This window comes from Streptopelia decaocto, assembly GCF_964273445.1.
Source record: "Streptopelia decaocto genome assembly, chromosome: 10".
Classification (NCBI taxonomy): Eukaryota; Metazoa; Chordata; class Aves; order Columbiformes; family Columbidae; genus Streptopelia; species Streptopelia decaocto.
The window spans coordinates 6,065,988-6,089,309 of NC_138665.1; the positions used below are offsets into that span (position 1 = coordinate 6,065,988).

A 23,322-nucleotide genomic window follows, 5' to 3' on the forward strand; every position below is an offset into this window, starting at 1 on the left:
CACTTCATGCTGGAAGGTGTTAGCGTGTGTTTTTAATTCAGCAATACCAGAAAGTCATTCACCTACTACTGTATCTGAAAAGCTGACAAAAACCATAGTTGTCTATCATTCCTGTTGAGCACGTTTGACTGCATTTTTAATAAGAATACTTAAATGCATTAATCGCTTAAGCATATAAAGCACTAAAACTAAGTATTTTAAGGACCCTTGCCTGTTTCTTTTCCATACTTTTAGACTGATAATAAAACAAGAAAGATTTTGCTTGTTTTCTAACCCTCAAAAAAACAGACAAGAAGACTTAGAAATAGCATGTAAATATTAATCTTATTCATTGCAATAGACGTAAGTTGACAAAGATCCTTTATGGGCAATGAAACATGTCAAGGAATTAACAAGAAACTGACTGCTTAACAGATGTGCTTTCCAACAGGTATGAACCAAATGGGAGTAAACAATTAAATACCTGCTCTCAGTTCCATCTGCATCAATCAGGAATAATTTCCCTGACATAATGCATGAACTTATAAAAATTACTGCAAAATGCAGCAAATTTATTTCAAAAACTCTTGAAAATAGTTGCTTTATAAAAGTCATTTCCACATAGATTCCACTGCAGCAAGAACACTTGGAAGAACAGTTCTTGGTTTTGTTGAAAAAAAAAAAAAACAAACAATGAAGAAACAAAACTCTCACAGCTTCCCACATTGTCTAATCTTTTAATCTTTGAGAAGATTAGAGCTTGTAACTACCACCTGATCAGGATGATGAAATTCTACTAGTGCAATTGATTATAAAAAGTGCAAAGCAGAATCAAGCCTTTCACATTTATGAAAAGTATAAGCCTGTCTGCTATTAAAGCCTTTTCAGATGATTTCTTCTCAGTTGCACAGAAATATATATTCTAAATTCTTAAAAATTTAATCAAGAGTAGGAAAAGCAGTAGAAAAATATTGCCTGACAAATCAAGAACCCATGTTTTAATTGTTTTTGTTAGAAGTCTGCTAGAAGTTGAAATAAGGTAAGCACACTTAAGGGACATTATACTTCCATTACTCATCGTTGCATATGTGCTACAAAATCCAGACCACAAAGATTAGAGTATTGTACAATAATAATCTGCATCACAATATAACAAAGGGTTTTTTAACTGCTGACTGTACATCAGTTTAGGCTACAGATTTTCCAAAGGACTCTTATTCACTACAGTTGAGTAGGCTATTTCAGCATCCCAGTTGCAGAAAATCTATTACAACATACACAAAAAAAAGAATATTTAAAAGCCTGCAATCACTTACTAATCTGTTCAAACATTAATTAGTAACGGCAAGAGGAAAACTGTGTTCATGTCCTAAAATTGTCAGACTGACATATCATAAAGTCATTGCCAACATTGAATTTATCGCACATCAACTAATTCATAGTCATGAACCCTGACACAACACTGAGCAGCTTAATCTTTCAGCTTCTCCCATAACCTTTATGAGGTATTCTAGGATGGATCCCTCGTGAGCGAGGATCTAAAGGGTCAGCTTTTAACAGAAAGGTTTGAGAAGAGGCTGAGAAAGAATGAAACGAAGCCGCTTGCCAAGGGAGATACTGATCATCCTTTCAGGCACACAAAGCTGTTACACTGAATGCAGATGCTCTTCCACCTCAGCGTACTTTGCAAAAACGAATCAAAGTCGAGGAGACGAAAGAAAAGCACAAAGGAACTTCGGAGCGGAGGTGTTCGGCAATTAAAAACAAACCACAAAACTTTCGGAGAGAGGCGGGAGGGTGTCTGCTTGTTGGCCCAAGGATGCCCAAACCCCGACAGGTTTAACCAGGCACGTCCGGGACCTGCACACTTACCCCACTCGCCAGCTCCGCGCCCAGGCAGAGGAGCAGCAGCACCAGCGCCCTGCGGGGAGACGAACGGACAGAGTCACCCGTGGGGTTGGGGGGCACCCGGGGAGGGGGGGAGGGCGCCCCAGCACTCACCCTGCGCGCCCCGGGGCAGAGGCGCAGCCGCGGCCCATCCTCAGGCGGCCGGCGGGGGTTGCGGCGGGGGCGCAGCCCCGTTACGCGCTGCTGCTCCGCGGGGGCGCCGGCTCCGCGCCGCCAGAGGAAGAGGAGGGCCCGCCGGCGGCACTCGGGGCGGGCACGCTGGGGGCTGCCGCCGCTCACCTCCGCGGTGCGGTTGCTTCGCAGGCTCGCTCCCCCATTACGACGCAGGACCGAGGGTGCCTCGCTCAGCGCTTGCTTCCCGCCGCTGCCCTGCGGAGCCCCAGTCCCCTCAGGGCCCCCGGCGCCTTCCACTCCCTGCGCTGGTGTGCACCGTGCCACAGCGTGCCCGGGCAGAAAGTTTGCGCGGTCTTCTCCGAGACGTCGCACCTGAGTGGAGCCGGGCGAACGGGACTGAACCGGCCAGGCTGGGCTGGGCTGGGCTGTGCCGTGCCGAGCGCCCCGCACAGCCCCACACCCGCCGCCCAGCCCCTCCTGAGGTGCGACCCGGCACTGCCAACAGCTCCCCCTGCCTACACACACCGAGCTGCCTCCGCCGGAGAAAATAGTCCGGGGTCCAGCGGCTGCCCGCCCGGTGGAGGTACGGGGCGGGGAGAGGCAGGCACCCGCCCTTCGAGCCGACAAAACCCCGGTGCGCAGGGTGGAGGCGGGCAGTGGGGAATCATAACCCCATTAGTGTGGGGCGGCTATCTACCCTTCCCCTCATACCACATGCGCGCGCCCCCACTGCGGCCACTCGCCCGCCCACGGTGCGGATGAATACTGTGGGGCAAGTAGTCCCGGGAGGACTTGAGCCGGGAGAAGCGGGCGAGTGCGGCAGAGGGGCGGGCGTTGGAGTCGGGGCGGCCGGCGGGACCTGCTGGGAGGGAGCTGCGTTGCTCTGCCGGGCTATGCCCGCGCCGCAGGGCCAGCTCCGCAGCTCCTGAGCGGGCAGGATGGAGCCGCGGTGGTGGAGGCGTAGCCTGGCGGCCGGCTACTTGGTGCTGCTGCTGGGGTGCTGGGGGCCGGAGGAGGCGGTGGCGGCGGTGAGTGCGGGGCACCCTCCTTGTTCTCCTCAGGCGCTGCCTGGCGGTGCAGAACCGCGGGGGTGGTCTTCGAGCCCCTTCAACAGTGGGGTGGCCGCGCTGGGGCTGAGGAGCCGCCCGGGCCGCGGCCCCTGACAGGAGGCGGGCGGGGGTCGGCGGCGCGAGGCCGGGCCGCGCGGGAGGGTCTGTGCCGAGCTGCCCGCAGGTGCCGGGTCCCGCTCGGCCCGCTCCGGGCAGCGCCCGCCGCGGACACGGGCTCCCCGGGCCGGCTGTGCGCGGTACCTGCGCGCCGCGGGCACGGCTGGGCTCGCCGGCGGCTGCGGGGAGGCAGGAGGGAGAGGGAGTGCGAGGCGGGGAAGCCCGGGCGAGCTTTGTGCGTGCGCTGAACCCGCTGTTCCTCCAGGACAATGGAGGGTAAAGAACCCCCCGCCTGCTTTCCCCCCCGCCCCCTCCAAAGGACCCTCTTGAAGAGGTGTCTGGGCTCTTTCCTGTGAGCCTTCACCTGCATCTCTAAGTCACACCTGGATGTGGCAGGAGGCTGGAGGCTTGCGGGCATGGTTTGTCAGAGGACTGCGCCTCAGGCTAGGACTCGATTTTCCTGAGGGTTGCATTTCTGCTTTCGTAAACCCAAGTAGAGATGCCAGTGGAGACGGTAGATGTGTGCAGGGTTCCAGAGAGTGCATAGAAGGTGGCCTGGGGAAGAATTTCGTTTCTTCTCTTTGGGAGAGGGATGCTGTCCCAGCTTCCCTGGAGTGGCCAGGCCTTGAAACTGGGAGACTGGAAAGGTGATCATTAACTTCATATTTTGAAGGTGCTTGACTAACACCTTCAGGTGTTAACAAGTGGTGAAATTAACTAAAAGGCTCATACTTTAACATGAGTCAGTTTCAGATTTTTACAATCTCTTCCTCTGGCTGTTAACTTTTTAAAAGTTTACATGAAAGGGAAAATGAATTCATATTTTTGTTGTTTAGGGATTACTCTCTAATTGAAAAATCATACTATATTTTATGGTAATAGATATAGGATACCTTTTTGCTACTCCCCCTTCCTTTAATTTTGTAGTCAGAGCTGACAAAATCTTATTTGTCTTGAACTCTCCTTTGAAGTGCATTCCTTTACAGTGAAACTCTGTAGACCTTTCATCTGCTGTTCCAAAAAGTGAAGACTAGCTATAATATGCTCCTTCCCTACCCCTCCTCCTTAACATACCCAGGTGTGTACCCAAGTGTAAGTGATACTAGTGTGCCACCAGTGCTTTCTGATTTGGAGAACTGATTGTCTCTGTATTGTCTGTAATACTAGTTCTGCTGCTCTGTTAAATACTGCCTCACCCCAGACTCCCTCCTGTAACTTTCATCACTCAAGAAGGGTCTGGTCAGTCCCACCTACAGGACTTAACTGTTTTAGCAGGGGGAGGTTGAAGATAAACAGGTTTATGTGTATAAATGTGGCTTATTTCTTCAGGAAGGTGCCTGAATAATTTTGTGTGTGCGATTGGTGGTCATCTATGAGGTCCAGGAAGGGGATAGTGCTGGGCTGAGCCTGTAGGCAGTCCTCTGCCTCAGGGATGTGAAGAAAGGAAAAAAGACAACGGTGGAGTTGCTGTTTCTCAACACCACCTTGTGCTGCAGCCTCTCCTTTAGGATGAGTCCCCCTGGGGATTTACTGCCGCATACTGAGCTGAGACTAACTGAAGACCCAAGGGACGGTGGGGATGAGGAAGAGAGAGACACCTCTGTTCACACCTGTGCAAGTCCCACTGACATTTGTCAGAGAGGTCTAATGGTTTTCTCAATACTTCGGTGTTCTGATGTCCTTGAACCTCCTGCGATGATAATAGTAAATTATGCTGATCCTTAGTAATGAGGATCAGCACTTTTTTTTTTTCATTGTCGCAAAGGGATGAATTAATGCTGTAGCGGTATGCTTGATACACGCTGTCTCTTCTGTGAATTTTGTTTTGGCGCCTTCTGTCAGAATCCTCCTCCTTCCCTCAAAAGGATAAATCTGGTGGGATGAGTGCAAGTCATTCTGGTGTCCTCATTGAAACTATATCTGAAATTGTTATTCAGCCTCATCATGTACATTTCAAATGCAGAAGTCATATTTTCCTTGCTTCAGATTGTTCAAATAGTGTGTATGGTTGTATGATCCATTAGAGGATGACAAAATATAGCTGAGAGTTATCTGCCAATGTGGACATCATAGGGAAATCCCAATGCTTTACAGCAACAACAAAAAAACCTCAACAACCCAGATCCTCATGCTTAAGGATGATTTTTATTGTTCTGATTTTATTGCTGGTTTTTGTGGCCCATTGTCTAAACTTGGTGAGTAGTATTTGGATCATGTCATGCACTTGTGCAGAGTTGCTGTGGATGCAGAATGAAGTGTGTAACTACTCATGAACAGTGTAAAAGCAGCTGGGAGTCTGAGAATGGTCTTCAGAGTGGGAGAATGAATGAGGTAGGAGATAATGTCATCAGTGTATGGAGTGATTTCAAGTTACAGTATAAAAAAGGTGTTTATTTGTTGTATGCTTTCATTAGAGGATGTGAGTACTTATAGAGTATGTTATGGGATGATATTGCTTAAGTGCTTTGGTATTTCTAATATAAATCTACATACATGTATATAAGGTGATTAGCTCTTCCTATAAGTAATATTTTTTTTCTTCTCCTAGTGGGTTTACACTTGCACTGTGTTATAGAAAAGTGATTGCAAGTTCTAAATGGGAAATTTATTTAAAGAACTTTGGTTCCTGAGTTGTGCTAATCTATAAAACTCAATTGAAGTTAGTGCCTGTCAGATGGTTTATATTGAGAAAAGTTTACCTCGTAGTTAAGGCCTAGATTTTTTAGAGTGTAAATAGACTTTGTCAGCCCAGAAGTTATTAAAAATGAAGTAACTTCTGCAATGTCTTTTTTGTTCCTTTCTATTTTTGCCTTTTGTTGTAACTCCAATTTGCCTGAAAGTGTAGGGATGAAAGCAGTTGTTCAAATATGGTAGGCAGGCTGCCAAGATGGGTGTCATCTGTGTTTAAGAAAGTGATGTGTTATTCGCTAAAGTTCTATAAGTTATTTGGGGTTTTTTTCCTTTCAGAGGTTACCATGTATATAAATACATGATACCATGTCATTAATTGCAGTGTACTTGATTAATATGGTTAATTTGTAAATGATGGTCATTGGTGTTTCTCTAGTTTACCCTAACTATTTTATCATGGTAGCTGTGGTTGTTATTTCCCGTTTCATAACTGGCTGTGGCTCTTTCTAGTTATGAAAGCTAGGTCTGTAAAAGCAGAAAGAAATGGATGCTGGCTTTTAGGATTCAAAAAGTATTTCATTCTGAAATTCCGTGGATGTGTCTTGATTAGTCATGCACAAGACTCTGTTTCATAACATCAAGGCTCAAGCCCCCCCGCTTGCAATGTGTCATTTGTCATGTTTTTTGCTTTTGACCTCTCGTGGCTCTTAGATAAAGATGTGTAGTAAAAGCTGTATCTCAAGGTGTGTTCTGGTACATACTAACATGCAAACAAATCAAAGAAATCCTGAATGAAACATAATACATAAGAGCCATTTGAACCATAATAGGATCTTTTTGGCTATGCATAAAAAATCATGTATCTTACTCAGTTTACCATGTGATGGAAATAGACTGGTAGTTCAGTGGAGACTCCCTGGTCTTTAATTTTCCTGGTCATTAATGAATTAATCTACTAGCTGAAAGCAATTATCTAAGTCACTTGCCCTCTTTTAAAGTAGAAAGGATTCCTAGGATTAAGTGTTATTTAATTTGTTTAACAGCAAAGGTAATCTACATATTGATCTTCTTCTACTGTCAATATAAGCAATAACATTTATGGTAATGCAATTAGTTGATGTTGTTTTTACTAGAACATGTGGAAACTTTTCTGTATTACAAACCAACTGAAGTCAGTAAGAATGTCCCAACAAATCTAATATGCATGTTTTCTCTCTGGGGCAAAGTGCAGGAAGGTGTCTGTTCTGCACATAGAGTGAAGATGTATTGTGCATTTTTACCTTTCATTCACTTAGATTAAAATGCTTCCTTCTCTAATTGCATTGACTGTGTAAACTCTCCACTGATATCACCACATAACAAGATGCCTAGATAACACTCACTTGTACGTTCTAGGAATAGTATTACGCAAGTGTACTGAATGGAAAGCAGCCTCTGCCAGTAATGATAATACCAGACAAATTGCTTTGAATGAAGATGCTTTTTGCTTCTCTGTTTTGTAAGGCTGCATGGACTCAGTGATGTTTAAAACCACTGGGGTGCTTTTAAGTTCTTGCTATATGCAGTGTTTGGCTGTTTGATGCAGACTGCAGACTTTTCTGTCCTGTAAACATCTCTTCTCAAGAGTTCCTAAAATAAAACTTATTCAAGAGATATAGTGCTGGTACACTTTTAAGGTTCCTTAAGCAGCATTCTTTATCCTGCTATGAAAGGTTAGCAATGCAATTAAACTTCATTAAGTATCATTGGTATAGCACAGCTTCTGAAAAAGGGAAATGTGCTGAGCATCCTGATTATGTAATTGCCAAGTGTGTGGTATGTGGAGGAAAAGCTTCAATGTAATGTGAAATTATCAATAGAATAAACATAGCTGAGCTGAAGAAGAAAGGGTCCTGTTATAAAAAAGAATTCTAATGCTTGTTAAGAAAAATTGCAGTGCAGTTGTCTCAAGTCATTCTTGCAGAGCTTAAGTCTTTCTTGGAGAACTTGTGAGGAGATGCAGGAGAGATGGAGAGATGGGCAATTAAGTAAATGGAAAACTATATCATGAATTGAACTTTTTAGCTTAAACTTGTTAATGCTTTAGTCTCCCTCTGAAAGGCATGATACTTAAACTGTAATATATTAATAGACGTGTCTTTAGTCTACTTGGAAAAGACTTTACTACTGTGTGATTCTCATTTATAAAACTCTGCATCTCTGTTGCCATTATTTGAGTGGGAGGCTGGACTAAATAACCTCCTGAGGCCCCTTCCAGCCTGAATTATCTTGTAAGTCTAAAACTATGTGAGAGTACAGTCACGTGCCAAGGTGTGCTTTCTGTGCAGAATTTTTTTCTGTAGTCAAATTAATCATAATTGCGTAGTTAAATTGGGAGTTGGAACATTCATATTTACTTAAATGCCTCTTTTAATTGTTGCAACTAGTCAAGAAGCCAACTGTTAAGCTGTCAGCACAGCAGCATTCACGGTTTTAATTTTGTATTATTTTGTGGAAGGTGTCTTATGCAATGTGTGTTTGTATATGTATTATTCTACCATAATGTAACAAAAGACAAATAAATTGTAGTGCAAATATTGACAGTGAGTTTTTTTCACTAAAAGTCTGTGTTTTAGGACTTGGAGAGGAACTTTAAAGCTATGGATTTTGTCTGAGTTGAAGGTGATAGCCTTCAAGGCTCTTAGTTATTGCAGCTCTGTGGTTGAATTTCTTTGTCTCCCACTCCAATTTGGAGGGGAAGGAAAATAGTTTAGTCTCATTTGTATTTTGTTTCTTTTGCCTAATCTCTACAGAGAATTAAAATGTCAGAGTTGAATTTCAATCTCTTTTTCTCTCCTGGCGCTGCAAAAGGTGTCTGTGTGCAAAGCACTTAAACTAGAACCAAAAGTAAAATTGGTTTTATCTACAAAATGATTCTTTTTGTTGAGGCATATAGCTAGACCTGCAAAACTATTCCACTGTAGTCTAATATGACCTTGCTGTGTGCTAGATAAGCTTTGCCACTGCAGCTCTGCTGAAACCCCTTCTTTCCCTTCTCTTAACTTTCCCTGAGATAAGCAAAGCTCTGTTTGCGTCCCTGGATGACAGCAGACTGGTAAGTGTTATTACCCGGTTACTTTGCCTGCTTGAGAGCCCCTGAAACCCTAGTGAGAAGGGTGCTGGGATTTTTGCTTGCCTATCATGCTATAGGCTGGCAATATTTTTATTTTTTCCCCGTTATCAACACCTCCATGCTGTTCTTACAGTTGGAGTTTTGTACTTTTTTCCCTAATCTAGAAAGATGTTGTTTATGCTTCTTAATTTGTATACTAGTATAAACAGTATGATGCAGAAATGGTGAGTTGGAATCGAGGACTACTTAAGAGTGCCCAGTGCCTTTTTTCATTCAACTGTGGACTTACGGGTCCTACTATTTTAATAACTACCTGTTGCTAAACAAATTAACTTTATATTAAACACTTTCTGGTAGTATTTCTCATCTCCATGTGTTGAAACAAGTTCTGAGTTCATATACTTCATCTCTGTCCTAAACACCCTTTTCATTGCTGTTTTCCTGGTAGGCATATTCTTGTCCTTTCCCTATTTTTTTTTTTAATGCAAATGAGAGAAATTAAGAGTGATGATTTTGATGACATATGTGACTTATTGGTATTTCTCTAGGACTCTAAAAATGTCAGAAGTTTACAGTATATTCAGAAAAATTAATTTCATTACTGTCCGTTCTGGTTCCCAGCCTCTTTAAGTCCTGCATCCTTGGTGGAAAATATAACAAGCATTAGTTATTAATTACATAAAGCTGTCAAGCTTAAGCAACTGTTAATTCAGCACTTGCATTTGACTTTTTTTTTTTGGCTTCACCTTGTTAGTGATGAGGGCTAATCTTCCTAAATTAAGGAAAAAAATATATTGACAACTCATGAAGAGACTATCTAGCATTAGTCTGTGTCTATTAAATACAGCATTGATTCTTCAGAAGCAAACTTGTGTCTTTATGCACTTAAATCCTGGAAATGTCCAATAGAGAAGAAGAAAATTACCACTCTGGGCAATGAATAGTGGTCATTGAATTAAGGTAGCAATTATTAAAAACCACAATTAAATAGCTTTACTTAAAGCAATGAATCCTAACATGACCTGCAGGTAAGGCTAGACAAGCCTTCAGCTCCTAGAAAATTAGATTAACTGACAAGAAATGCCACTGCAAACAAACAAACAAATTGGGTGAAGGAGCTTATGAACTCCATTTAAAAGCCTTTTAAAAATAATCTTCTTTTATTGGGCAATGACTTTTCTTGCATCAACTGACTTTAAACAAACCTGTTATACAGAATGACAGCAGAAGACATTGTTTCTGAAAGGTAATTTCTAGCTATCATTCAGACAATATGAATTGACTTAATCAGAAAATACTTATTCTGAATTAGTTTAAGAACACTTCTCTTGTATGTTGAACCTTAAAGGGTGAAGATACTCAGAAGGAAAAGGCAGCTTCTTCACTGGGCTGAAAAATAAGAGTTTATATTAGACTTCTTGTATCTCTTTATCCAGTGAGTGTGTAGTCAGACACGAAGACAAAACCTTGACGTTTCTCCAAAACCATTATTTTAAAAAAAATTCTTAAGTCATTAAATATTTAAAATGATAATGAGAAAATCCAGAGAGCCCAAGAAAAGTAGCAAGGCTCAAGTGATTTTTTGTTATGATAGTCAGCTTAACTTCCAGTATTCATTCAGCCCTTTCTTAATTGGGAAAGTATAGTGCCATGAAAATCCAGGAGCCTGTGCCCAGGCAGACAGTGAAAACTTAGGTACAAAAGTTGCTGTTTGGGTGGGTGGGTTGTTTTTGGTTGTTTGTTTGTTTTTGTATTTTTGACTGAAAGGAAAGTCTATATGTAGTGTCATTTACTTTCTGATCCAGAATGCTCTGGAAACTTCTTGGCAGTAGAACTGGTGACACTCCTCCATGCATGTGTGCGCACACACACAGATCTTGAAAGTATCTTTTCTGTTCTAAAAGCTTTCAAACCCTTAAAGCAATAGTAGTAACAAAGTGTTAAAACATCTGTCTAAAGTATTAATTTTTTGTGTCCAAAGTGAGCCTAGAAAATTCCTTAACTTTAGAGTTGAAGGAGAGAATGCTTGTTGACAGGTCTAGTCATGCTCGGAAAAATGTGCATTTTAGAACACCAGCATACTGTAACTAAGAGTGAGAATAATCAAATAGATCTTTTTAAAGAACCTTATATTGCTAATATACTACAGAAGTAATTGTGGAGGAACAGGACAGCCAGTCATGGCAGTGATGGAAATAGTATTGCTTTATTTTTTCTTCTTTTTAAACAGCCTGACTAAGCAAATGTGTCTAACCACCAATAAGACAATGGATCACTGTGAATGTATCATCCTAAACTTCATTGTAAGCTTTTCAATGAAATTACATTTTAAGCTTTTAGGTGGCTTTGTCTTGATGGCAGAAAAGAGTATGTTGATAATTTTGGTAAAAAATCATTTAAAATAGCAAGGAAACCCTTAAGTTTTTTTGGTGTTCAAGAGTATGCCGGAGACAAACTTTTAAGTTACTGAATACTGATCCTGCAATGAAATAAATACTGTGTTAGTGCCAGTTTCTAAAAGGATTCAGAGGACAAATACAGAAGGTGCATGTTTAAAGTGTAAAGATTAATTTCTGAATGCTAATCATTACAAACTGGTAATGAAGTCTGGAAGAATATTCTCCAGTCATACAAGATTTTGCTGCACTTGAACAACAGTTTTCATTGAGTATCAGAAATGTGCTGCCTAAGAAGCTTCAGTTCATCACCTCAGAACACTGTCATGCTGTCTCCTGGGAGAAGAAAACTCCTGTCCAAACGAGTGTATATATTTGAAATGCTGTGATCTTTTGATAAATTCTCTAGCTTTTTGGTTCTCTGCTTCAGACCGAGCATTTTATTTCATGTCTCATACTGTGGTAACAGATACTGATCAAGTGTTTGGCATTCTTGACATCTGAAATGTGAGCTACAGTTGTATCTTGGTAATTCTTTTCAGTACTGATTCCGTATTCCATTAATCTTCGCAGAGTGAAGACTTTTAGTAACTTCACTATCTTCTCCTATGCTTGACTGTAGAGACTAAGCAATGAAAACTATATTGGTTTGCATGGTCAGGTTTTGGTGGCAGAGAGGGCTACAGGGGTGGCTTCTGTGAGAAGATATCTAAAGCTGTTACCATGTCAGTAAAGCTAATGCCAGCCAGCTCCAAGATGGACCTGCCACTAGCCAAAGCTGAGTCTGTCAGCGACGGTGGTAGCACCTCTGGGATAACGTATTTAAGAAAGGGGTAAGAAGCTGCAGGAACAGCAGCCAGGAGAGGAGTGAATGTGTGAGAGGAGCAACTCTGCAGACACCAAGGTCAGTGCAGAAGGAGGGCAGGAGCTGCTCCAGGCATCAGAGCAGAGGTTCCCCTCAGCCTGCGGTGCAGCCCATGGTGAGACTGGCTGTCCCCTGCAGCCATGGAGGTCACTGGTGGAGCAGAGATCCACCTGCAGCCCAGGGAGGACCCCATGCTGGAGCTGGGAAAGAAAGTAAGGAGGAAGGAGCAGCAGAGACAACGTGTGAAGAGCTGATCACAACTCCTATTCCCCATTCCCCTGTGCTGCTTGCGGTGGAGAGGGTGGTAGAGAAAATCAGGAGTGAAGTTGAGAGGGGGAGAAAGGGAGGGGTTGGGGAAAGGTGTGTTTAAGATCTGGTTTTATTTCTTGATATCTTACTCTGACTTTTGGCAATAAGTTTAATTAATTTAATTTAAAGTTAATTAATTTTCCCAAACCAAGTCTATTTTGTCCATGCCAGTAACTGCTGAGTGATGTCTCCCTGTCCTTATCTCAACCCGTGAGCCTTTGGTATATTCTGTCCCCTCTCCAGCTGAGGAGGGGAGTGACAGAGCAGCTTATGCAGGCACTTGGCATCCAGCCAAAGTTATCCCACCACAAAACCATTGTTGGATTTAGTTCTCTGAATACTTTTACTTAAATATAGAGAAGAATTTAAAAGTGCTAAAATTCATGCTTATCATTTGTTGTAGAATCATAGAAAAATTCAAGTATAATCCTCTTGCTCTGGAGGCTAGATTCTGTCACCTCTTGCTCAAAGCACAGCTGTCTTTGAAGCATTTGTTCTTGTGATAGTTGCAAACTAAAAGGATATTCCAACAGTATCTTTTATTTCAAACCTTACTTGCTGTAGGAGCACAGTTAACACTGTGGAAATGCTCCATATTGAGACTTACAGAGACTTACAGCTGGTTATTTTCTTGGCATATGTTCAGCTCCAAATAGCACTCGTGGGAGTTGGTATCCTCCCTAAAACAGGGTGCCTGGGGAAACACTTTCCCTCAGAGAAATTGACTTTCTGGTTTGGAATGTGTATGAATGCCAGGGGCTGTTTTTTACTTCTGCCAAGCTTCAGACTGAACTGAATCTTGAGTTTTAATAGTACTTGAGGGCTCTTTCCTATGAACGGATGCCCTTGCTTTAGTTATTGTAATAGGGTGTTGACACCATGTGTCCTTATTCTTGCCTACTCCCATCCTTTTTAAAAGGACAGAATTTTAGTCTGACTTTGCAAGGAGGACAGCTTACTGGCATACTGTCAGAGAATCACCTTAGCGAGAGATTCTAGGTTAGGTATGGTTAGCTTGCTACTGAGTAACCCCCAGAGAATGACTGTGAATAAAATAAATTGTAGGAGAAAGCAATAACTGAAGCAAGGAGAATCTTACTACTACTGCCGAAGACTTTCTCTCTTCCCAAAACAAATATTATAGTACTCAACTATTTACACAGCATGCATTGAAAGTGATACTTTGCTTGCAAGTTTCAAGAGGATGGTATCCCTTTAACTATTTTGAAAGAGAAGTATTTGGGTTACACATTTTAATTTATGTCTTTACTAAGGCACTATCAGGTACATTTTTCATGTACTCATATTCTACAGAAATGTCTTTATTACTGAACCTCTCAGGAGGATTGCTCCATTGTGACTGTTTCTTTAAAAAAAAAATCTTTTTATGGTCTGGGGGTTCAATAGAGACAAAATACGGAAGAAATTATAAAGGCTTAGACATTAGCTTCTGTTTGAAACAAAATCATAAACTGCATTTCCTTTCCCTCCATATCCCCTTCCTGTAGCACTGATCAGATTTATTTTGCCTTTCCCACTACTGATACAATGTTAATACTTTGAAAAACTTGTTGGATTTTACAATGCTTTCTGTAAAGATCTTATCTGTGGTCCTTTTAGCTAGTTCTTTGGCAGAGGTTCAACATTTTGTTTAATATAGCAAGCCTCTGAAAAGTGCAACTCAATTTCCAGGGTGTGCTTTCTGTTTAGTGATGATCAGTGCAAACCAGGTGTGATCCTTCTCAAGGTAATGTGATGTGTAGCATGTGGATGTGATTTCTCTAGTGTAAGGGAATTCAATCTATTTATTCCAATCAAGTTTAAGTATTTAATTCCATGATTTGTGTGCTAGATAGAATGTTCTATTTGCACTAGCCTGCAGCTGTCTCTTCCAGCATTTTAGAGGCAATAAAATATACTCAGGCCTCCTTTTGCTTTGCCTCTGTGAAGTAGTCTGTGGGAAATTACTATTGTGATCTTCCATATCACTATAAGGTCAGTTTTTCATAGCAAGGTGCACCTTGGTATGGAGAACCTCATCTGAAGTGCCAGGTGCTCTAAGGAGACCCCCAGCTATTGCTAGCACGTAGCCAGTGAATGAACTCGAGACCCTGAGACCGAGGGCTACTCTTTATCTGAAGTTAGGCATGTGAGCTCCTCAACAGGCATCTGAGAGCTCCTGCTAAATATCCAGCTTTTATCAGTTTTGAAGATTTCTGAACCCATGTCTACAAAAGAAAAGGGCTTCCCTAGCTCATCAGGTCCTGATGATCTTTTCTTTTGTAAGTACCTCTGACTTATGGGGATAGGACAAGTGCTTTGTCTTCATTGCTACCTTGTTTAACTTGGCCCTCTTCAATGCCACTTACTTTTTCGACTTTGATTACCTGAGACTAGAGAGTAGCTTTTTTATTAGTATTAAGTAATACAGAGAAAGTGTTCCCTATAATGCTATTTTCAGATATTAAAATGCACACACAGTATGCTGATGCTATGGGCTTAGATGGATTATAAACCAGCTTTACTAGAAGAACCTTGGAGCTATGATACTTGGTCCAAGAACTGAAGGAGAATGGAGCTGATAATCTCCACCACAAAAAAAATCCCCCAGATGCCCACCAAGCCTTGAGTTAGGTCTTGTTCTGACAGTTAAGAGGGTGTGTACTTCTTTAGATAACATCTCAACATGATAGCAGTGTGCACAGCCTCTATTCTTCTAGCATGTATATTTGCTTAATCTTCAGTATTAAAGGAATACTTTCAGTAGTTTTAAAATAGACCATGATGGGGTTGGATTAATCTAAAATGCTGCTCTATTTTGTCTCAGAGGAAGGAGTGGATTTCTGTTCTTGTGTGGTCTGCTTCATGCACTTGACACATGAAGGTGCAGTTTTCAGTGACAAATGACTGGCATCTACTAACAGGACTCTGGAATTGAAGCTTCCTCTGTTGCATATTATAAGGATGGAGGTGAGGAACAGGACATTTTCTGGGGAATTAGTCTGGAGCCTGTATCTTTATTCTATTTGCGTAACCAGGAAAGGATTAAAACCGGACTGCCAGAATGAGCGGTGTTACGACTGTGTAATACTAGGCTTACAAGCCTAGCAGACAGTTAGGTCTAGGTTTGTGTTACATTTGGACATGGTTATAGAAAGTGGTAACATCTAACACCTGTCACTTGGGAAAGGTCCTAAATGACTAGTAAATCTTAACCTGTAATGAGTACCACATGGCATTTCTTATTTGCAGCTGGAAAAAATCAGGAAGCCTCAAGAGGCTAGTGATTAGAGACTTGTGCGTAAAATTCAAGTAAAACTGAGACTTCCTGAAAAGCAAAGTGGCTTGCTGTATGCTGCCACTGCCTGAATGTCAGGTGCTTAATGCTTGTCTCAATGCAAGTGTTAGCTGCAGAAATGTGTAACTGGACAAGCAAAGATGGAGGCATGCTTAAACAAACCATTCTGAATTTGCTGTGTACTTTAAGGAGTTTGGTTATGCTCTCTGTAAAAACCTAGAGGATGGCTTGCATTCAGAGTTCAGCATTTAGAGCTGAAACGAGCAGTTGTGAAGTGCAGACTTCCTACAGAGGTGGTATACAACTTGTCCATCCCCAAAACCTCCCATTCCAAAACTGAAAAGCCAACCAGAGTTATTGTTTAGGCCCTAAACTTAGGGTGTCTCTCTATTAATGCTGTTTGTTTAGAGGTACATGTGGGTGCTGCACTGCCTGCTGAAGAGGGAAGTGTGATATTTGGCTTCTGTCAGTTCATGAACTTAGAGCAGCGGGCTAGAAGACCACGTGGTAGTTTACATTCTGTCTTTAGTGTTCTTTGCTTGCATTATTTATCAGAAGGTGTACTTGTCAAATCCAGACATAGGTGCTGTTAGGATGCTGCCTCTGGCAGCATAAAGATAGTGCTTAACTGCGCTCCTATTAAAGGAAATTTTTGCAAATTAATACAGCATGATATGGAGCTGTTTGGAAATTTGTCTTCATTAAGAGAGGAGTAAAAGTACTTGGCTTCTCAGGTGTCTTCAATTTTAGCTTTGAAATGCTTGTGAGAAGGTTAGTAGAGTTTAATATGATGATTTTGCTTTCTGTGTGTTCAACCTTGTAAAATATACTACACTGGAGCCCATTCTTTGTCTTATAAGACTATCAGACCACAGAAATGTAGGAGTCTTCAAAAGAGAGAACCGTCTGTCTGCTTTTCCTTGCCTACAGTTGAGTGCAAGACTGGCAGCACTTATTGAAGCAGAGTGGCAGCAATCATTTTTGAAGATGGAAGGCTGTGTAGAAAATTAGAATGAGCTACTGTGAGCTGCAAGGGCTAACTCCATTCCTTGTACTGCCTGCTTAAAGTTTCTTTGTGTCCTGAAGCATTCTCAGTCTTCCCTCTCTTAAAGCCAAGTTTGGAGATAGGGAGCAACATCTGGGATTGCAGGGAAGTTGACTGAATGCCCAGCAGGGCTCTTGCACTTTGTCCTCTTCTCTGGTTCAGGAATCGGATACAGAAGGATTCTGCCAGGCTGCAGTACCTCCTGTTCCAGGGGAATAACTTATATGCGTATTTGCTTGTTGCTTTCATCTTAGTTGTTAAAAAAAGGAGGTGGAAACCGCTGACTTCTGGGAGGTTAAAAACTGTTTCTGCAGAAGCTTCTTCCTGCTGACTTGCTGCCCCTCTGGAGCTTGCTGGGGATGAGTCCTTCCCACTTTTTTGGTGTTTCTAGAAATCCTGATCAGCAGTTCAGCCATTTGAATAGCCAGCCCTTCTACTCCCCTTGTTTGCCAATTGAGTCTTTTGTGCAGCAATAGCAGCTGCTACACGGCAGGTCACTTGACCTGCCAAAATCTAGAGGTGAGTGCTTCTATAGATCTTGTCTTAGAACCTTACTTAGGACCTTCCAGAAAAGGAGAGAGAAATTGTTCCTGGTGTTGCTGTCGCATTTATAGGGAGAAATCTTTATGGGCAAATAGTTGCAGTTTGCAGAATATCAAAGAAGCTTTTGGGCATTAATTCAGTTAGAAACAGAGTCTGAAAGATGTCTGTGGTCAGACTATGTCAGCTGGTCTAGGGACAGATCTATTTGTGGCAAATATTGCCTTTATTTTAACTAGAAACTGCTGTGAAAGAACCTGTACAGAGAACTGTGTGTTAAAAAGCTTTAATTAGTTCAGTTCAAAGCAGCAAAATTCCAAACAATTTTGCTACAAAGTATGGACAGAAAATTCAATGCTCTATAGAAAAGAGCTCACATCTACGTCTTGTGGCAAAATATTTTTAACATACTTTTTTAAACTTTTGCAGATTCTGAAGGTAGCTATACCAAGGTTCTCTTTTTTGTTTCAAGTGTTCTTTTAATTCCAACCAAATAATAGTAATTATATGCTAAGAGAAAAATGTATTGATCCATAAACTTTTTGTGTAATCAGAACGTACGTTTGTGGTATGGTAACTAGATTTAGCAGGTGTCTTACAGCTATATTTCATGTTATTACTATAATATAAGCTATTCAGGTGTCTAAATAGCAAACAGCTTAGTGCTGGGCTTGAAGAGGAAAAAGAAGGGTCGTTTATCCATCAGATGTCTTGGTTTTTAATCTGCTTGTGTTCGGTACTCATTCTGGGTGGCCAGGATTGTGGCTACTACAGCTAAGAGCTTCCTCGACAAGTCTGAACGGATCTTGTATTGTGCAGACTTCAAAGATAGTGCCTCCATGTGTAACAGGTTAAATTACATGTCAGAAGTTACTTTAAAAAAAAGTTGGTCAAGAACTTCTGCAAACATATTTTGACTCTTACACTTTAGGCCCTGAAACTTTTTGTAGTATCTTTCTCCTAGTATGTCTAGCTAGGTAAATTGAAGGAAACTATTACTTAAAAGTGTATGTAATGATATTTTAATTCAGATTCTGCTTTAGAAGTGTTACTGCTCACAAATGTAATACTTCATTGAGAAAAGAATTGCTATTTGGGTTACGGAGCTGTGATGGGTTTACTGCCATAGTTGACTTCACACAGATATTTGAATAATAAACTTCTAGCTGCAGACTAGTATTCTTGTTAAGCCTAAAGAGCATGTATGTGAAATCATAATTAGAACTCACAACAGCAGCTTTAACCCTGCTTGTCAATCCCCACAAAACCTTTTGTTTTGTGGTTATATTCATGTCCAGGCAAGTGAAAGGAAGCTCAGCTTGCTGAAGATAAATGGTGAAATCTTTGACCTGGATGAGTAGTAAATCCTTCGCTAGATAACTGTGCAGGTGTTTTGTTACACAGATCTTGGCAAGCTAATAAATGTATGTTCTTCAGGACCACCACCAAAATAAAGCTTAATCTTTGCTTGGCACTTAAAGACTGAATTTCTTTTCTGCTATAGAGATATGAATAATTGAATCTGAGACTTTTGCAGAGTTACAGCAGAAAGAGTACTGTAGTCTTCCTACTAGGGCAAAGGCATTTGTAATTGATGCTTTTTTTGGTTGTTGAATTCTGACTTTAATTAGAGTGAATTTCTACCAGCAGAGTCAGTCCTCATGTTGATGGAATTATCTGATATTTGTTTCCTTTTTTTCTTCCAATGTGAAAACATTCTTCTGTTCCTGACTGGTAAGCTGTCATATTTGAATGCAGAGGGTGATGTTAGTATTATAGTGTTTAGGCAACTCCTGTAAGCAGCTAGAATAACTACATGTGGTACAGAATTTGTCCACTGTGTATAAGCATTATTCTACAAATAGGTCATCTGCAGTTGTTCAACAAGTAGTTGCACTATCTGCTGTGAAAATTCTCTTCTACCCACCTTAAATCATTAAATCGTGAACAAGAGTGAGAACATTGTGATTCAGCTTGGGAACCTACTGTTTGATAACTGGATTGAGAATTCATTTGTAAGCGATTTGGGTCATGTCAGAACTCTTGATAATTTCCAAAGGCACCTTATTGATTAACCTACTGTGCTTTTGTAAGAAGTTGAATCTTTTGATTTTTAATTTCTAATATGTGAATTTCAAGCTCTGTAAATGACTGGCTTCCCTCTTCACCCCTGTAATTTTCACATGTAAATAGTATTAAAATATTAACTCCTATATGTTCAAGTACTTATATATTATGCAAGTACTAATACATGCTTTAGTTTGGGGCTTTAGATATTCCTTACACCACTCCCTATGTGCACACAATTAACTGTTTAGTTTCCCTGCAGCTGCATTTGTGTAATGGTAAATCACTCCTGAAGCATAACTAAATTTCCAATTGTGTTGTGTTACTTTAATTCTGACAGACTGAGATATAAAGTCAGGCTAACCTACCTGAAGCCATTAACTTTCATTAACTTGCTCTGAGTAATCAGTAAGAAATTATCTTTTCCCCTTTGTGGTTTTAGGAACTCCCAAGTTGCTGTTCTCTCTAGGAATACCTAAACCTGGTCCTTTTAGAGGTATTTTGTCCAATGCTGTTGTGAATGGCAGGTGGGGAGAGAGTGGAATATGCTGAGGTTGCCTTGTAATTGACAGCTCAAGACCTGATGAGAAAGGGGAGGAATGTGCCCAAGACAGAAGGCAGTCTTCTAGCCAAAACAAATTCTGAGCATAAGTTGGACTTTTTCACTGAGCTGACTGTAACAAACCTGTGGCCAAGAGTAAGAAGTGACTTTGATTTCAAATATGTACTCTTTTCTTCAAACTGTATAACAAACAAAACCATTCTGTTGGTGTCATAAAATAGTTTTCCTCGGTCCATGTCAGGCACAAAAGACTGAGCTTGTTCTGCAAGAATTATCCTTTGACCAGTAAACCAATATCATCCCTCCTTTTATATACTAATGAAAAGAACTTGCTTTCCCCACATGGATTCAATGGAGTAGAAGCTGTCAGGAAAATCCTATGAAAGGATTAGATGGGTTCTAATTAATCTATTAGAGCTTTTGATTGTGTCTTGCTATGCAGAAATCAAAGCAAGGGCAATGGCAATGTGTCCTGGCTCATCTTCACAGGTATACAGGAATACAGTGGGTAAGATGAAAATCTGAGCAGTTTCAGTCTTGTTCTTAAAAGCTGCCTCTATTCCTTATCCATCTTCATGTACTTGAAAACTAGAAGTTTTTAATAGGCATGGAGATTGTGACCAGCTCCTGACGATCAAGTCACAACTCACTATTACATGCAGGATTTTTATTATCTTCCTTGTCAACATAACACAATATGTCCTGCTGGCTACAACTAGGAGTTGAACTACTGCTGAAGGCTTCTAGCTGCCAAATATTAATACAAGGCAGGTGACTTGTTCAGTTCCTGACCTGTAACAAATGCACTAAGTGTAACTCAGAGTTCCACTGAGGTTTGGAGTCATTTAGTTTTCCATGTCTTAAAACCCAGTAAGTCACCCAATTTTTAGAACTAGTGATGTTTAAGCTATTACAAAGGGCAAACTACTGGTCGCAGCTCTTTAAATCTTGATCTTAATGTAGATTTTTCTATGCTTGAAGTGCAGTCATTGTGTCTGCTTGCTTTGGTTGTTTTTCTTTGCATTAATATGGGAGACAGAATTAAATCTGTGACATCAGAAATCTCTAGCCTGTAGCTGCTGAGTGGCTTTCATACTTGTACTAGCTTGTTAGGCAGCATGCATTCTCCTGTAGCACAATTTTTGTGCCTGTTTTCCCAAGTAAAAAAGGCCTTGAGATTATTGAAAAGTCTAAACAAGAAGAAAGTTTTCACTTAGAATAGGTCATTAACTTTTTTTTTATTTACGGTGCCAACATGTTTTAGTTCATTTTTTTTATGCCATACTGCAATATGACTTGTAAGTGGCCTGAATTCATCTTGATACAGTACAAATTCTCAGTTTTTTTTTCTTAAACTGTTTAGTTAAAAAAAAAAAGGTTAGTTTGATGGGGATACAAGTTGATGCAAATAAGAAACGCAATCTGCCAAATACAGCTTTTGTACAGGAAGATAAGTGCTGAGGGCATACTTCTTGATAAGCTCTTGTGGGTGAATAGATTTTCCCAGAATTTAAGCCAAAAATTACTACCATTTGATTACAGTAGGTGTTTGAAGGGTTTTCTGATTTCAGGGGTTTTTTTAGCTTCCCTTCACCACTGTCTGTGAAAAAGTGTGTTGCCTTCCTGCGAGTGACGCATCGGAACTGGATATTCAAAACCATCTGTCAAAAAGTGTTCAGTGAGTGCACAGAACTCTTCAGGACAGGCTGATTGTGTGCGTTAAGAGTCTGCTCAAAGTGTAAGGAATCCAGTCAGAATATATAAATTACTTCAGAAGACAGTTACAGGTTTAAAAACAACCCATGAACATTTTGATTAAAACAAAGCACTTTTTTCCTTTAAACTACAAATAGAATAAGGAAGAGAAGCACTTTCTTTAAAAACATATACAGGAACATTTAGACTCATCTCAAGAGCTATTTTTTTTATTGCCAGAGTATTGGTAAGGACACGCTTTATCTTTTGACATCATATCCACCATTATTTATTGCCAGCATATGCAGGAAAGGTGCTCCTTTGTTAACTCTTTAAAAATCAGCAAGTCAGTCCCTGATTCTAAACTAGCTGACCTAAAGATCACCACCCTCTTTGCTTTATTTTGTGACACCCAGAGTCGAGAGGTTGGGTGTATGGGGAAGTGCTGGGACTTGAGAGAAAAAGGCTTCAGGGGAGGGGGTGAATCTCATGACAGTCCTCTTGCTACTTAGGATGTAGCAAAGGTGTAAGGGTAAGAGGCAACGGATACAAGTTGCAATGTAGGGAATGCTGGTGAGGTTGTGGGAGCGGGGAGGGAACTTACCATGAAGGCAGTCAGACACCAGATCAAGGCCCTGGAGGGGCTGGGGGATCTCCTTGACTGTAGTTATTCAACATGCAGCTGGACAAGGGCATGTGTGACCTGCCCTAAGTTGTCCTGCTTTGAGTGATTCCTTTCATACCAAATTATTCCATGATTGATTTCTTTATGAATTGAATGTTTTTCGGAGTTTTCATGCTGACGGGATCACTTTTGAAGATGCGTTAGCACTACCCATGCAGTTTTCTGCAGTTTTACTGTAGCGATACAGTAGCAAAGGGTAGAGACAGTTTCACTGTCTAAAAACTCACCTTCATAAATGTGTATATCTAACCTGTTTTGCAAAAGGGCTATGTAACCTCAAACCATTTTTTTTTTTCCCTCCAGCTTCCTTTTCTCACTGTTCTGCCAACAGTTCCCATGTACCTGAAAATGCAGGAAATTTCTATTAGAAACATTCTCTGAAAGTTGTGAGGAACACTGAATTAGTTTCTTCTGTTCTGTAACCTAAATAAATTCTCCTTATGCTGTGTAGGATCTTGATCATGCTTTCCATGTGTGTTATTTTAGCCTATATGTGTTTTACCACTGCAGAGCTTTTGGTAGTTTTAATAAGTACTGATGTATCTCAGTTTTCCTCCCCCTGCCTCTTGGAGGCAGCAGAGACTTTCAGGTGACTCTCACTGTGCTGTCCTTGTAGTGAGGACCCAGCACTGCTGCACCCCGAGGTAGGGAACTCACCATTCTTTGTGTTTGGCTTGTACTGTGAGGCAAGGGAGTATTGCATATAACTAAGGTTAATCCCTTTTAAATGAAGCTTTGTTAACAAGGTTAATCCTAAAACTGATTCACAAGGAACTTGCTTTTTAAAAATTCACTTTTTAAGAGTTAAAAGGATCTGATACCAAATTCAGAGGATGACTTGGATTGAAGGAGAACATAAGAAGGGCATCTAGCCAAATGCACTGCTCCAAACAAGGTCAGCTATGAGGTCAGGCCAGGTTACTCAGGGCTTTGTCCAGTTGCATCTTTGA

General features: G+C 41.0%; 1 protein-coding gene across 2 annotated transcripts in view; it reads left to right on the forward strand.

The window, feature by feature from the left end:
• Nucleotides 1-2,912: 2,912 nt before the first annotated feature.
• COL4A5 (collagen type IV alpha 5 chain) overlaps nt 2,913-23,322 on the forward strand; it is an 83,190-nt gene continuing 62,780 nt past the window's right edge. For both annotated transcript variants that reach the window (XR_014184921.1, XM_082061566.1), the window contains exon 1: nt 2,913-3,029. Coding sequence is in view for 1 of the 2 variants with exons in the window: in XM_082061566.1 (XP_081917692.1) it covers nt 2,940-3,029 (90 nt within the window). In the remaining variant the exon portion in view is untranslated. The remainder of the gene's footprint in view (nt 3,030-23,322) is intronic.